General features: G+C 38.0%; 1 protein-coding gene across 8 annotated transcripts in view; it reads left to right on the plus strand.

The window, feature by feature from the left end:
* VSNL1 (visinin like 1) overlaps nt 1-16,284 on the plus strand; it is an 88,477-nt gene that overhangs the window by 34,762 nt on the left and 37,431 nt on the right. For 4 of the 8 annotated variants that reach the window (XM_080588205.1, XM_080588208.1, XM_080588207.1 and 1 more), the window contains exon 2: nt 3,154-3,320. In XM_080588205.1, coding sequence (XP_080444331.1) covers nt 3,159-3,320 — 162 coding nt within the window. In that variant the 5' untranslated portion in view covers nt 3,154-3,158. The remainder of the gene's footprint in view (nt 1-3,153; nt 3,321-16,284) is intronic. The other 4 variants (XM_080588211.1, XM_080588212.1, XM_080588209.1 and 1 more) reach the window with 1 other exon arrangement.

Raw genomic sequence — 16,284 nt, forward strand, 5'->3', positions numbered from 1 at the left:
TTATTCCCAAATAAGACGGATCTCCCAGAGCCAGAAGTGTGAGTTTATATTTGATAATTATATGAGACTCTTGAGCTTTCTTGCAGATTGTAATTCAATTCTGAAGGGAAAAAAAAAAAAAAGGAAGAATGGGTGCCTCTAATTACAGGAAGACATTGTGACTGGCTCGGTCAGCTTGTTCAGTCCCTCATTTCAAACAGAACAAGGCAGAGTATGTGCCATACTGTGCTGGAGCTGCAAATAAGAGAACAGAACCCATCAGTCCCAAATTATACCTTCCTCAAATACTGGTTGTTTCTGTGGAACAGTTTCTGAAAGTGTTTATTAAGATCCTAGCCATGGTTTTCATTGATTTAGTAGAGGATATTAAATGTTGAAGTGCATTAGAGATGGCTGGAAGGTGTTTAGGATTTATTGGACAACCTGTGGCTGAGCAAGCAGCTTACCAAAACTAGGGACCTGCATCACAGAGGCAGAAATCCTGGGTCTCATTTCTCTGAATCTGATGATAGGACAGGTTTTATGTATGGATGTTTGTTCAGCTCTGTATTCAGGTATTCTTCAATATGTGCAGACCTACTCATTTTCTATGGTGTTTTATGTCCACACTACCAATAATAATAAAGTTAACTTCAGGAGATGGTGCTAATTCACAGGTCTCTGTTTAGTGCCAGGTCCAAGGGCTGTAAAGCTAGCAAAATAAATGCAGAAAAGTTACTTTTACGTTAACAATAACAGAAAATTTGTCAGTGAAAAACACTTGATCTTTGCCCATTGAAAATGCTTTTTTTTTTTTTTTTTTCATGTGTAAGTGCTGTTGAGATAAATATTAATGGAGGTAAGGATCCAGGTGAGAAGAGTCAAATAAAAGCACACTTGGCTAAATTAAGAGATCTGGAAGATGCCTTGTGAATCTACCTAAGGTAGTTAGTATAATTGCTGAGAATCTTTAAGGGTCCTCTGGGTCCTAAGCAAAGCACCTTAAGACTTCAAAGGGTCACACAGTTTAAAGGAGAAAAAATAAAAAAAAGGAAATAAACAGGCCCCTTAAAGATTAAAACAAATGAAACAAAAAAAATTAAAAACTTAAAAAGCCATCTTAAAAGCCATCTGAACTGGAATTACTGTACTTTAGTCTCTGTGGGATTAAAATTCAGATTACATCAAATGAGGTCAATCTCATACGCGAGAGGATGGGGACTTCAAAGCTAAGGCTGGGACAATTGTTCTAAATACTATAAATTACTAACCCACCCTTTAGCAAGACAGCTAATTTCTAGGCATCTGCATGTACAGTTAGGCCTGTGGTAATTAACTGAAAGGCTGAACTCTCCAATATGGCTGAGTTTATCAAAATGTGTGGATGGGAGATTGGCAAATTTCCAAAGCGAGTTTGGCACAAGCAGTGTGCTGCCTTTAAGTAGCAGCTGTGTGAGCCCATGTAGTAGGGTTCCTGTAGTTCAGAGAAGATGCAGGGCCCTGAGCAAGAAAGTGCTGCAGCATGTTGCAGGGTTGGTAGAGGAAAGAGGTGCAGAGTGTGGGGAAGGAGCATCTGCTTGCTGAAAGCCCCCCAAGAAATTGTGGACCAGGTCTACCTTCAGTTGCTCATTTAGTAGCCAAGGTCCCGAAGACATCTCTGGCTGGAGTTTCTACCTTGATGGATTGTAGCACTTTGCACTGTCTGAAGACTGAATTTCTCAATTTTGTACCAGCTGAATGCTTTGTAGAAAGCCACCTTCCTTCTCAGTGTTGGGGGTGTTTGTGTGACTGAACAGCTTTGGCAGGGATGTCCCAGAAGCCCTGACCATCCCGTTGGACTGTGGGAGGGGATGCTGTGGAGGGGATGAGGACAGACGAGGCAGGGGTGTCCCCAAAGGCTCCCATGTGGTGGCCATGTGGTGTTTCAGGAAGAGAGCTGGTGCCACTGGTAGCATGGCACTGGTGGTTATGTTGGTTACGCATAAACCAAGAGGAATGGAAAACTTTGCTCCGGTTCAAAGATGGTTCCTGTAAAGGGAGTTTTATAAATATATTGATTCACTGGAACAGAACAAAATATCTCCTTCTGAAGAGAAAGAAACTAAACTTAGTAATAGGGGAAGATGCCAAAAGCAATAGATTAATATCAGGAATGGGTGGTGATATGGACTAGAAATCAATGCATTCAATGTGGTTCTGTCATTAGAGGCAGATGCTATACTGGAAGATAAAAATGGAAATGCCAAGCTTGGCTCAGGAAAGAAATTATTCATCTCTTTGCAGTGCTGTACAGGACAAGTTAAGTGCTGTGTGTCATCTGATTAAAAAATAACTGAAAGACATCTCCTGTCATGAACAAACTGTAGTACAGTAGTACTGGAACAGGTTAAAGGAAAGGATTTCTTAAAAGATATCTCAAAGGATATCTCAGTTTTGTGTTTCTATATGTTTTATGTGTAACATTTACAAGTATGCCTGTAAGATGCGTATGTCGTGGATATCTCTGGAGTTAACAGTGGTGATAAACCAGTGTGTGGAGCATCCAGTAGTTTATGTTATAAACCTGTCTGTCCATAGCCCTGCACCTGTGAGGAATAGCTGCTAACATGAGTGTCATACCAGAGAGATTTTCAAGAGAAAGATAAAGAGGAATTCTGCGGGCACCCCTGAATGTGTGAAAAGTTTTTGTTAAATTAAAAAGAAAAAAGAAGTGATCCTTTTTCATCCCTAGTGTGAAGAAGAGCTAGAAATTACAGAAATCACTAAAAACGAGAGGCAGCTTTTCAACGTGATACTAGCACTACGGTGAAACATAGTACTTTCCAGAGGAAGGAAAATACCCTCCCATTAAAGCCAAAAGAAAATAAATCTTTCACTTAGATGATACTATTATTAAAGACAGAAAAGATTTATTTTCATCGTTAATTTAAAGGCAAATGAGCAGTCTTTCTCCAGGCCTTGAGATATGTGAGTGAAAGATGTATTTTTCACCATTTCAGCCTCTAACATTCAGGCATAGCTTAGGTTCCTGTTCACTAGGGAATCTGTAAAGTTATGTTTTGACTAAAAGCAGCAGTGAGTGCAAAACAAGTGATGTGTTCGAGCTTTGTCGCTAATCAAGTTTAAAATGATCACAGCAACTTGGCTAATTGTATTAATTTATTTCTTCTTAAGGCAGAATGGGGAAACAGAATAGCAAGCTGGCCCCTGAAGTGATGGAAGATCTGGTGAAGAGCACGGAGTTCAATGAACACGAGCTAAAACAGTGGTACAAAGGCTTTCTAAAGGACTGTCCAAGTGGTAGACTGAACCTCGAGGAGTTTCAGCAGCTCTACGTAAAAGTAAGTTATTATTAAGTTCCTACTGTTTGGCCTTAGAAAAGTTTACAAAGTAATACAAAGCAAACAAATGGTCAAGAGCTGTCCTTCATTTAAACTAAGGAATCCTTCATTAGGAGAAGCAATGGTGGATATAAGGAGGTAAATGGGAAGTGCTGCCCTCATTGTACCAGCACTTCTGATAGCTACAGTGACCAGAACCAAACGTTTAAGAAAAAAAGCCGTGGTTTAGTCAAAGAAATACAGTCTCTTCGCTCTGTAATTTATGAGCCTTTTTCACCTTCAATAAGAGCTTGCAGCCCTGTTCAATAAGCCATGCTTTACCTATGTAACACCACTGGAATGTAAACCCTGTGATTGCTGGACCTACTCATATAAAAGACTGTATTTCTTTTGGTTTCAAACAAAAGTAGCGAGGCTTCGTGGCGGTATGTCCTCCGCAGATAAATTATGCACTGTGTACAAAGGATTTCCTTCTCTAGATTTTGAGTATTGCCTTTCTTTTTTCTCTACAGTTTCTTTGCCCTTGTTAGATATGAAAGGAAAGCCATGCTGCTGTTCAGTTTATTTTCTTTTTATTCTTCATTATTTTTGTCACGTCCAATGTAGTCTTTTCCTTACATTTAGTATGTATTTATTCTGTAACAAGAAGTGCATGGGGGCAGCATAAGAAGTGTATTTGTGTTACAAAGATAATTATATTTTAATTCAGAATCGAGTGTCTGCCTAAAGGTCAGAGACTTCAAAGTAATTTTAATTAGGAGGAGTACTGGATGGTGATGATGAACGCTAGGATCAGAAACAGTTCATAAATACAACGTGAGGCTCAATAAAAATTTAAAAAGCCTTTCAAATGTGTTAATACTAAGCACACTGACAATTTCTGCGGACAAGTGGGACTATCTGTCTTTTCCCCTAAATGCATACTACAGTCGTATCCTCAATTTCTTCAGTCTAGAACCAGATCACTCTGTGAATCATCACCTAGCCCCTTTTACTTTCTAATGAGTGGTCTCACAAAAACTGTGAACTACAGTTCACATAAATAAGCCTCTGTCTTCGTGTTTTAATATTTATGGCTAGAGATGTTGCCCCACAATCTTTTTCTTAAAAAAGACTGACTTTGTAATAACTGTTATTTTCAGATGAAAGAATTTTTACTCAGGTATTGTGCTTGTTATTGACTGATAATTTATAGCTTCTATTTTAAATTGTACTCAGTGTACATCCACAGGATTGGACATCTAATCATTTCTCTGACGTGTTTCTGAGGAAAGTTAACAGTCTTTACAAAATATTCCTAATAAAGTATGTCAAGTGTTTAACTCTTTAGAAATCGTTATTTTCTTTTTGGCAAATTGTAATAAAGTGATTTTTTTTCAATGACTTTATGTGTTGTGGGGGAAGCTATCATCTGAAAATAGCTCGAAGCTGTTAGGACTTCCTCCCTTCAAAAGGCTGTTTGAAGTGTTCGCAGATAATTCACGAGATACTTTACTCATGGAGGAAATATCAGAGAGTAAATTCAGGATCAAGTTTACAAAATGGTACTGCAAAATGTAAAACAGAGAGTACAGAAGTACTGAAATCTGGAGACATCTCTGTAGTCTTACTGAACTGCAATATCTGGCTTTTAGTTTTATGGCCTCATATATTTTTAGAAATGCACACCAAATAAGATTGTCTCCCTTGCTTTGGTAGTTATGTTTTTTTGAAATCTGCTCTGTAGTGTTGCTGTTGTATATTTGGTCCAGTTTATTGTTGTTCTATATATAATGTCTATATACAGGGCAAAATACTAATTTTGCAGAAGAGAAATATGATTAGCTGTAGTAAATCCAAAGCTTTACTTCTCCTTCTGTCACTGAAATGCTTCTAAAATAATGGCCCTCAGCTGTCTGAGAAATTAATGGTCTGAGTGTTGTCAGTGGCGGCGACTTCTCGTCCGTAGGATGTTCTGCCTGCCCTGGCTGCAGACAAAAACACAGATCTGACATTTGATCTTTCCAGGAGAAGCCACCAGAAGGAGACCCAAATCACGATTATTACATTTACAGCATTTCAATTCCTTTAATGCATATGTGGGGTAAAAATGTGTGAAGCTAGTATTTATTAATAATTTCTCTGCATGAACTTATAGTTGGGAGAGATGACATTTTAGTTCTTGGTCTGAACTGAATTTTATCAGAGAAGATTTCTGTAAACAAATATACTTGGAAAAGGAAGAACTATTTTTTTTCCAGTTCAGATTTACGTTTTCTTTACATGATAATGTTTCTTTGTTCACAGGAGTTGTGTGGTACACTTTCATATGGGTTGAAGGGTGTTGGTCATCTTAGTAAGATGCAAAGAAAGCTTTTCTTTTACTCATACATAACAGAAAATATCCCCAACTTAAAGAACAAACACATTTTAGGTTTCTCAGGAGCATTATTTTTTGGTGAATTTCTTGAATATCACTAGTTACTACTGTTCTGGCATAATTACAGAGTGGGGTGCACAAACTTGGGGTGCACAAGCTACATTGTTGTGGAGGAAACTTATCTGGAAGATGTGCCCTGGAATCACACCTAATGTATTACTGTTTCTAATACCAGCTAATAAGCACTTACTCCGTGGGTCCAAACTAGAGCTGGTCTGAATTAAAACATCCAGAACATGTGTTATGTGGATGTCAGGTCCTCAACACTAACTCTTCCACTCTACGCATTTGCGTCAATTGTACTGTGCTGTTTACTGGTGTAGATGAAGACAGTATTGACTAAAAGGGAGAATTACTCTAGCTTGGCTTGGAAGCGTTTGCTATTGAAATTTCCATTAGGAATACAAATCATGCAATGCTTAAAATAAATAGCAGTTGTACAAAATGGACTCTACAGTAAAATTATTTGCAGCACTTTTAGTGGAAGTGCCTATAAGAATATTTAATCAAGAACACTCTTTTAAATAAACAGTAAATAGGAGGAAATATACTTTATACTGCTGCGTATTTAGCATTGCTTGCAGTCTCAGAGGTTCAGTAAAACTTACATTTTTGGATGCACAGATTCTTTTTGGAATGTGGAATCTGTGATGAGCTATTACGGCTTGTGTGAATCCATGGTGCTGAATGACTGGAGGGCTTGTACAGTTTTTAAATTCATTTACTGAAGACTTGTTTGTATATTAGAGGCCCAGAGCCACAAAGAGACCTACATGTTGAAACACCATGTTAGCTGTCCCGACAGTCTACACAGAACATGGGAGTGGGGAAAATTTGTGGATACTATTAAAAAAAAAAAAAAGTAAAAATCAAAGCAACATGTTTTAAAGAAGCGTGCCAATGCAAAGCCACAAGGTAATGATCGAGTCAGGAATTTGTATTGAATTCCACATTTCTCCAGGGTATATGCATCTGTTTCCATATGGGAGTGGTATCCTTCAAACCTCTCCTGCAGAGAAATATCTAGGACATTAGAAGTCAAAGCAAAATCAGGTGACTGGAGTCCTTTTACTTTCTCTCTTTAGTAAGGAAGATAATGTGAATACCTTGTCGTTACCACAGTGCTTTAAGTACTCATCAAGCCGTAGGAAACCCAGAATCAATTATCGTGTCCCTGTAAGGAGCTTGAATCTGTACTACTCACCCTCTGTAACTGCTCTGCTGATGAGATAGGTCCTTCTGGTCTGCTGGCAATGCCCCAATCAACCTCTTTTGCTGCAGGAAATAGTGGTAAGTAGCTCAGTGGGTCCATGGGACAGTCTGGTTCCTGCAGTTTCCATCTCCACAGTGCATTTTCTAAGCATTAAGCTAAATCCTTGTTTGTTTTGTTCAATATCTTTTTTTTCTATCTTAAAAATTCTTTAATTCTTTTATCTTACGTAAAACATCATTAGCATTGTGGGCAGAGAGCTGAAGGAATTAATATACAAAATTCTCATTAAAATAAAATATACCAATAAAGCATGCTGGAATGTTCCCATCATTCTTTAGAGTTTCTTGCAGTCTAGAGGGCCAAATACATTTTGCTTCAGATCTTTTGAATTCACTGGATTTAGATGAATATGCCCTAGAGTGTGCAAGGGTGCATAATCAGTACTAATGTTCACAGGAATTATGCGTGTTTATTAAGTGGAAAATAGGCTTCTATATTGTGATACTTGTTGGAACTGGGTCACTGAACATGAGAAGCATATCTGCTGGATTAATTACGGAAACAAGCATCAATGGTGCTTTAACTGGAAGGGTAGGGTTGAGAATCGTAGTGTAATGCTAGCATTAAATAAAGTGAATTTATTTGTGAATTTATTGCACATCTATTATTTAGCTATGTTTTGGGGTTTCGTAGATAACATTTAAGTGAATAAATATAGTAATGCCGTTTAATTAATTACAGTCAAATGGTCTGTCATATTTTTGGCTTCTATCTCACATTTCCTGCCTTGAAGGGAATTGATTCCTAGTCACTCATTTTAATATTTGTAGGAAAAAAAAAAACTCAAAAAAATCTATTGATATGTAAGTGCATATGTTTGCATCCTCTTCTTCTCTATTCAGATTTTTAAGACACAGTAACATCCTTCTAAAGATAGCACATTGCTCCTCAAAATGTTAGGTTAGAGCTGCATTTTAGGCTTTCAGTGCATTTGAAGAAGTGGGATTCTGGCTGTGTTTGCAGATGCCCCAAACGTAGATGCACTTCCTCTGGTAAAAGCTGATTTTCCTGGGATCATCTCTTTTAACTGGAAGAGCTGTGCTGGCTTTACAAATACTATTTGGCCGCTGAAGTTCCCCTGTAACAGGAGCAATTTTTAAGTGTATTATACCAATACTCCTGTCTCGCTAAAGAACTACAGCATTATTTGAAATCAGGCAGATTATAAAAAGTACCGATGTGTCTACTCCTACAATGATTTTGGTCCATATTGTTGATACCTTCCAGAAGACTGCATCTGCAGTGCTTATAGTCCTCCTGGGCAATATGGTAGGATGTCTTCCTGGACAGTAAAGCAGATGCACCACCTAATTTTGCCTGCAACTCAGAAAACATCCTATGTATTTCTTTATTGTAAACATGACTCTAAAAATCTTTAAACGGGTTATTAATACTGCTGTATTATTGAATTTTTTAAATTGATATGGGATAATAAAACCATTATTGTTACATTAGAGCCAACTAGAGATATTAGTAGATGCAAACAAGTAAAGAATAGCTCTGGTCCGGGAGCATTACAAGGTGGCTCTATAAGAAGCAGCACATATGTAGATAGACAAACTATTAAGTAAGGAAGAGGCTAGAAAGAAGTAAGAGGAACAGTATTTGCATCAGTGAAAATCTTGCTTTGTGGGAGGGTTGTAGAAGGGTCTGCTAAGTGAAGATTCTTAATGCATTCCTCAAACACTTAAAATCCACACATTTAAGACAATTACAGTAAAATTGTTAGAAATACATGCTCTTAAAGAGGAAAAAAATAAATCTTTCACTAGGAGTGCAGTAAAAGTTCCCATGAAAGGAAAATTAATGTAGCAGAAGCCAAAAGAGAGAGTGTAAAGTATGCTGAAAAGCACAAAGCACATGTATTTGCGGTCCAGCATTATCACAGGGGAGAGCTTTTCAGGCTGAACTATGTGTTTAGTGCTCCAAAGCTGTATTAAAATTGAGTTCTGATGACTTTAAAAACAAAAGAGATCACAACTGCTTTTCATACAGAACTTTGTTGTTGTTGTTGTTGTTGTTTTAAAAGGCATGATCTTGCTGCCTGGATGTCTTCCATACAAACTGCTTTTGCCATTATTTCTCCTCCTCTTTCTCCATATAAACATGAATAGTCAGGTGCCGTGCCAAAATGTAGGCCTACTAGAAAACCACATAAGAGGCTTATTATATGTTTCAAACAGAAGCTGAGATTGTGCTGTATGAATTTTAAAACAAAGGCCAAGGATGCTCCTTACACATAAAAACAAAATCGAACAAACCCCGAAGGCAGTGTTAACTTTGAAGCTGACTTTGAATGATTCAGGGAAGGGGAGGATGCTGCTAACATGCCCTTCTGCATTTCTTTCTCTGCACGTATCCCAGGAAAAATAATGGCTGGAAGTCATTTTACTGAACATCTTTTTAAATCTTTCTTTAGTATGCAGAGCTTTAAAGATCAACAAGCATATTGAAGAATAAAATACAGTAAACAAACATGAATTCTCATTTAAGCTGCAAAGTAGAATGAAAACAGTAATTTTCAGAGGAGGACTGGCACACTGCATAGAGAACTTTTCTGAAAATATGGCCATAAATCACACCACTGGATACTAAGAGCCTTTATAAAAGTAGAATGGAGTCACTTCAGACTGAAATCCTAATCTCATTGAAGCTAATGGGAGTTTTCATTCCTGATCCTTATTTAAGAGCTTAGAGCTGCACTGAGCTCTTGAAGTTGTTTATTATCCTGAGTGCTGGGAAGTCTGGTGTGAGCTCCATTAAAATCCAGTCCTGCAAGCTGGATCTGGTGTCTGGAGAGCTCCTCTCATGAAGTGTAAAGAACATACACAATACTAGCTGTCATTTAAAGGCAGCAGTTATTTATAAACTAAATCTGCACAGATGAGCATTGAGAGTTAGGGTCCTGAACTTAGAAAAACTTGGAAACGCAGATCCAGAGGCAAAGGACAAATCCCTTTCTTTTTTGCACCATTCTGGCTAGTGGCTAATTTTAAAGGCTAAAATATATTTTTCTTTGCTTCTGTTGCAGAGCACATAATGGCCCATATCCTCCAGATGATCTCTGGAGAATCTAAATCTAGAAAATGAGGAAGTTGGGCAATTCTGGGAGATGAAATCTAAATAACTAAATCTTAATTGCTCCTAATAGCAGCTTGTGGAGTGTCCAGGCTTACGGGATGAATCTTCCTGATAACAATTCAGTTATATATGCTGACACCCCCTCCGTGAGAGGAAGGAGTGATGGCCACAGGAATCCATAAAGCAGTCCAGCTGTCCAAAGGCATCTCCAGGGCAGATGTGTGTGCATGTGAAGGTTTAGACAAAAAACTCTGGTTATTACTAAGTATTTACTAAGTAATGAATAGTTCTGTACTGCAGTGGTTCTATGTGGTTCCTGGAGGCACTCTAACTGGAAGTTCAAAGCATTGAAAAGAGTATGTCCAGCCACAGCAAGACGATCCAACCTGGAATGCTTTCAAATTTTAAAATCTCACCATGTACACTACCTGCATGCCCTAGTTTCCAACTTGTCCTGGTAAGAGAAGCCAGACTGGGTAAATTCGCCAACAATAGCATGTAAATTGCTTTTACTGCTTTTTAAAAAATTATTATTTTTTTTGAATGAAGCTTGCTGACTCCAAAAAACATCATGCATTTTTATAAGAAACCTTGTTCCATTACAGCTTAGCTTTGCTGTGTTGGATTCCTTCAGAGAAATCAAAACAATGAATTTTGGATGCTGTAATTATTTCTGTAGCAAAACACTGAATTAATGAATACAGTTATGATTTCCCTGAAGGGTAACACAGAAAGCATGGTGCTGCTATGAAGGAGAGAGCCATCGTTAACATGTAACGTAAAAGACCTCAAAAAAGTCCAAACACAACAAATCCACTGTCAGAGCCAAGTCCCATAGCTGTTAAGGCGTTCAGGTTTACTATTTCTTGTAACAGTACTTATTTTAACAGTATTACAATAGTCCTTAGAGCAGTTTTCAAGACTGATCATTGGTTCACTACCTTTACCCAACCTGTTACAAAAGTCAAGTATTTTGGACTTCTTCCATCCTGTCTCCTAAGACCTAAGGTCTTTCAGTGACTTTAGTTTGTCACATTTCTTGGTCTAGAAACATTTGTTTATTTAAAATAAAAATAAATAAATAAATAAATAAAAAGCTGTTTGGTATTATAGGCTTCCTGAAGGAGCCTTTGAAACCAGGGCATTTCATTTCAGCACTGGAGTAAACTAATACGAAGTCATAGAAGTAATGTAAAGTATTTTATTTTAAAACATAGAAGTGTTTTTCTCCAGTATCAGAGTCTGCTTCCAATATCTCCCTTGCACACAAGACCTGGGGCTGAAAACAGCTTTTGTGTTTCGTAAGGCATAAATGGGAACTTTGTGTTCTGAATGAGTCCCTTGACCCCGATATGACGTCTGTGGCTCCATGCCTTAGCTTCACACCCATTCTGCTCCCTCCACCCCAGTGAACTCATCAGTCCTTCAGAAAATTACCTGAGTGATATGTACTTCCAAAGCTTCCCAGATGGGCTCTTGTGAGTCACCGTAACTGGGTATGAATGCTCCAAAAATTAAAGGATCCCAATTAGTCTGGAACATAGCTCTCCCAGCCATGCATTGCACCTCAGCGTGCTCCATGTGCTTGTGGTATTTGACATGACAAATCACAATTACCACCGTAACGCATGTTGCTGTGAGTAGCTGTAGCTATGCAGGCAACGAAATCTGAGGTGTTTTAACACGGTTCTGAGCTGTGGAGAACCCTCAGAGCTCAGTTAGTTACTAACTTAAATCCAGTTTTTATCATCATGTAGACACTAGTTGAGATTCCAGTCAGGTTTCCACTAATCATAGTCTGAACGTTTCCAGTACCTTGGGATATCAACTTTATTTCTCTTCAATGAGAGTAAATTTCCATCTTCTCATGTTTAATTAAAGCTCATAGGAATAGTTTCTTTTCGCCGACAAACCTATTGATTGCTGAATTGAGATGACTTACCGCTGCTTGGCATGAGAATTAGCTAGCTATCTTAATTGTATATTCAAGCACAAACAAAACAAAATGAGAAAAACATGTGGTCTGGAAGATAAAGTAATCAACACAAGGAAATTCAGACTAGATAATACTGTTGCTATTTTGCAGAAATACGTATGAAACATTTTCAGAGGAGTTTGGTGTGAAATACACCTGTATAAGAAGTTGTGAAGTTCAGCTGTCTGGTTGCACTGATAGCCCAGAACTGAGTACTCAGTTTTAAATAGAATTTCCCTGTAGACCAGAGAAACAGCAGTATAGGCATAAGTGTAAATCAACACTAATAGTTCGCCTCAAAGTGAGTATTAAAAAAAATAAAAAATTGTAACTCATTATCTGGAATAAGATTTTATATGGACCTTGTCAACATTTTTCAGTAGAAGCATATTGAATTATGAAGTTATTTCTAGATGCTTGTATCCCCTTTAGTTTGGAAGGATATATCTTAGAATTACTATTATTCCTTGCTTAGAAATTACACACCTGTATGCAAACTCATGACTCTTCACAGTTTTCTTTGAAGGGAATTCACTATTTTGCTCCTTCTTGTCAAACTGATCATACCAGGGGACGGTTAAAATCCAATTGCAAGATACATGAGTTCTGGCTGTGTGATTCCTGTTCTTGTTGCTAACACCAAATACCTAAGAACTGATTAAAAGTAAGGTGCAGTCATTGAATTGGCTTTCATGCTTTTTTCCACTTGCTTTCAGGCTCCAGTTACCAGTATTTTGTAAGTCCATGTTGACTAGGTCTATGCCTCTCCTCTTACACCTTTTTGGGACTGGAAGCACTTTTAGTTTCATTGGTATTTATTAATGTAGCAATTACAGTGCCTAATTTTATAGTACGTGTCAATGCAAATAGTTATGTAATTAATTAAAACTAGATATTGTGCAGTGAAAGCCTTGCAAGGCACTGCAGATAAAGCCCACAGATGACTTTGGAAGACAACCTCCCTCCTAGCATAGTTCTGCTTTCACCAGAATAAACTCCAGCCAGCTGCTTCTCAGCCAGCTGCTAAATACGGGTAGCTGGAAGGTGATGCTCTTTGGACGTGGTCCCAGTGAAATGCTAATATCCTCAGTTCCCTTCAGTCTCCCTGCCCACACACACATGCCTTAGCCCTGGCAAGAAAGGATGCAGTTCTTCATCCCACTAAATCACTGCTTCCTGCTTTCCCTCTCATGGGTGCTGGTGTCACTTGGGCAGGGCAGGTGCTGTCCCCTCTGCTCGATTAGCACTCCTAACTTCATTTAGAAGTAAACCACATCTCATTTCTTCAGGGTCCAATTTCTACATTTTAGTATCCAGCGTCTTCAACCCAATGAGTCTTATATTACGTGTGGGTTGGTAAACTTGGTGCAAACATTATATGCACACATTGAACTTTTCCCAGTTTCTTAATTAGAACAAGTCAGTTAGGTGGTGATTCATTGCCCTGAGTTCACAGTTGCATAGTGGGGACCAAATCCCAAAGCTGTCTTGGAAAAATACAATCCTATTGTTTTGTGCACATATAAAGCTGCAGAAAGGTACAGCTGAGCATCAGCTTCACAGTAATAGTACTGCACACACTTTTCATCTCTTCTGTTGCTCATTTGTGCAGAACAAGGGACTCCTTAACATTACAGTTATTGCTTTAGAAACTTACAGTTCCCAATATTTGATTTCTTTAAATAAATGTTGCTTTTTTAAAAAGAAATTTAATACTTCCAATAATACTTGACCCGAGAAAGGTATTTTTTTTGTGTTCCAGTAGTTCTTAAAAAGTGGTTCTTAAAAAGTCAGCAAGAAAACTGCAGTTAAAATCTAGACCAGCTCTTTAAAGCTTATCTAATGTCTTATTTTTATTTTTTTTAAGCTGGAAGAAATGCTGGTATGTGAAATATGATTCTGAAAATGGGCCTTTATAATTGAAATAGTTATATTATTTAATTGTAAGGATGCTGTATTAATACTGGCGTACTGAAGCAATTATTTATCTATCAATTAGTTTTTTTGCTACAGATAAATACATTATGTAACTCAGGGAGCTCAACAAATTGCTGGCATTGTGTTAGAACTGCAAACTCCATACCACAAATTAGCCCCTATGGTGTGTTAGTGTATCTGCTCATTTATTTTTAAGATTCTTTTCCCCTGGAGTTTTTCTGTATGGCAGGGAAATGGTGTTTAATGGACCTGATTTTATTTTCACAGAGCCATAAATTCTGGAGTTATTCTAATGTACGGCCAAGAACAGGGAGAATAAGCACGATCTCTACTTCTTGTGTCTTCTACCCTGGGGTGTCCTTGGAACATGAAAGATCATGAAAGAGAGCACATGCTCTAAAAGAACATGTACAGAAGCCCTATCTTCACTCTCTGAAGATTAGGTTGATCATGTAGAAAATCACCAGCAGGTCCAGGGCAATAGAACTGAATAAAAAAAAAATAATGCTAGCAAAAACGGTGGAAATAAAAAGTCTTAATATGAAACAGTTTCTTGTAAAGTGATGTACCTCTTTGTTACCTCTTTATGTAAGAATAATTACATTTCTCCAAAGTAAGCAAATTTGTTTCCAAAGGCAGAATTTAACATATTCAGTAAGAAAATTACATTAACATGTAGCCAAATTTATTAAAGCCTTTGGAAAAGGATTAATTTGGCACACAAATTTCTAATAGGCATCCTGTAGAAGGGAGCTGTCAGTGGGAAATTAGCTCTTGAGCTCTATCCAGCAGGCGATTGACAGTGTGAGGTGAAAGAACCATGTTCTGACTCCATCAAAGAGTGGAATTTTTCCTGCACAGGGACAATAAATACATTTCTGCTAGAAATAAAGAGGCTGCCAAATCAACCTATCTGAATAAAAAGTATGTTGTGCTTTACACATGGGAAAAGTGCTCGAGAACAGTTAATCCCTATGAAAACATTACCCCTGCATTATCGCCAATAGTACATGCCTTTGGGCAGCTTTCAGTTATTTGTTTCCACTTTCTATACATGCACCCAGTGTTCTTTATTTCCATGTGATTGTTCATCTCAATCATTTTCTTTGCTCTCATCTATTTTGGGCTCATGCGCATGCTTTTTACGTATTGCCAGAATACTGTGGGCTATTTTTAAGTTTCCAGATTCATAGAAATACTGTTCTATATACAGTGTTACAAAAGCAAGTGCACAGTCCTAAGAGGACCACTGATTTCCATGGGATAGCTACTGTCACTGCCAAATACACCAGTGAGCAGGAACACTTCTTCCTCTTCTCCCTCCCTTTTCTGTACAGGAAAAACCTGGAATGGTGTAAAAATCCCATGGGTGATGTGAGTAAGTTAACATAGCTCACGGGTTGAAGCATTTTGATGCAGAAGACAAGAGAATTCATTCTCTTCCAGTTTTCACTGCCAGCACATTGGTGTAATAGTTGGGTCAAGGGACAGCTGAAGGTTTGTTACTGTGCAGACAAGAATGCATGTCTTGGAGCCAAACGAACAAGGGGGAAACAATTACAAGAAAAGTGTTTAACTTTTTTTGTTTTGTTAACTAATATTTTGTTAGTTAATTCTTGCCATATCTGGCTAAACTCACTAAATGGAATATGATGAGAAATTAGTTTTCTACCCCAAGAAGCAAAATCTTTCCCTCTTCGTGGAGTGGGTCAGAAGATGCAACCTTGACATCTCCAAGGTTCTGTACAATCCTGGCTGTCAGGCATACCACGTCCTGCAAACTACCCCTATCTATTTTTTTAACCATAATGTGCTTTGCTTTTCTTCTCAGCCAGCTCCTCTCTTTCTGTACTAGAGCACTGGCTAGATGAGTGGTGCGGCCTGATGTGATGTGTGTATCTTTCTCCTTTTCTTCTCCAGCTTTTGAATTTATGCAACTTTGTCTTGTTGGGCAAGGGATGCTGTGGCTTCAGCAAAATGAGAAGCTTGCTGTTGGTTGTGCTCATTCAGCCAGTGTTGTGGGCTTTATCATTTTATTTTCTCTCTCTCCTTACCTTGCAAAAAGGGCGGTCCAACGTCAGAAAGCAAGCCCAGTCCTTTATGCAAAGGGTGACTTTAATTTATAGCTGAAAATATATGTAAAATATGAATCTATGAGCAAGTTTCTGCATAAAAAAGCAAAGTGAGTGGGCACAGTTGAACATTTCATATTCACTGTTAATGGAGCTTTTTGAGAAATGCTTTAAGAAATGGATGTGTAAATGAAAGTTCTACAGAA

The sequence above is a fragment of the Anser brachyrhynchus genome, assembly GCF_964034855.1.
Source record: "Anser brachyrhynchus genome assembly, chromosome: 3".
Taxonomy (NCBI): domain Eukaryota; kingdom Metazoa; phylum Chordata; class Aves; order Anseriformes; family Anatidae; genus Anser; species Anser brachyrhynchus.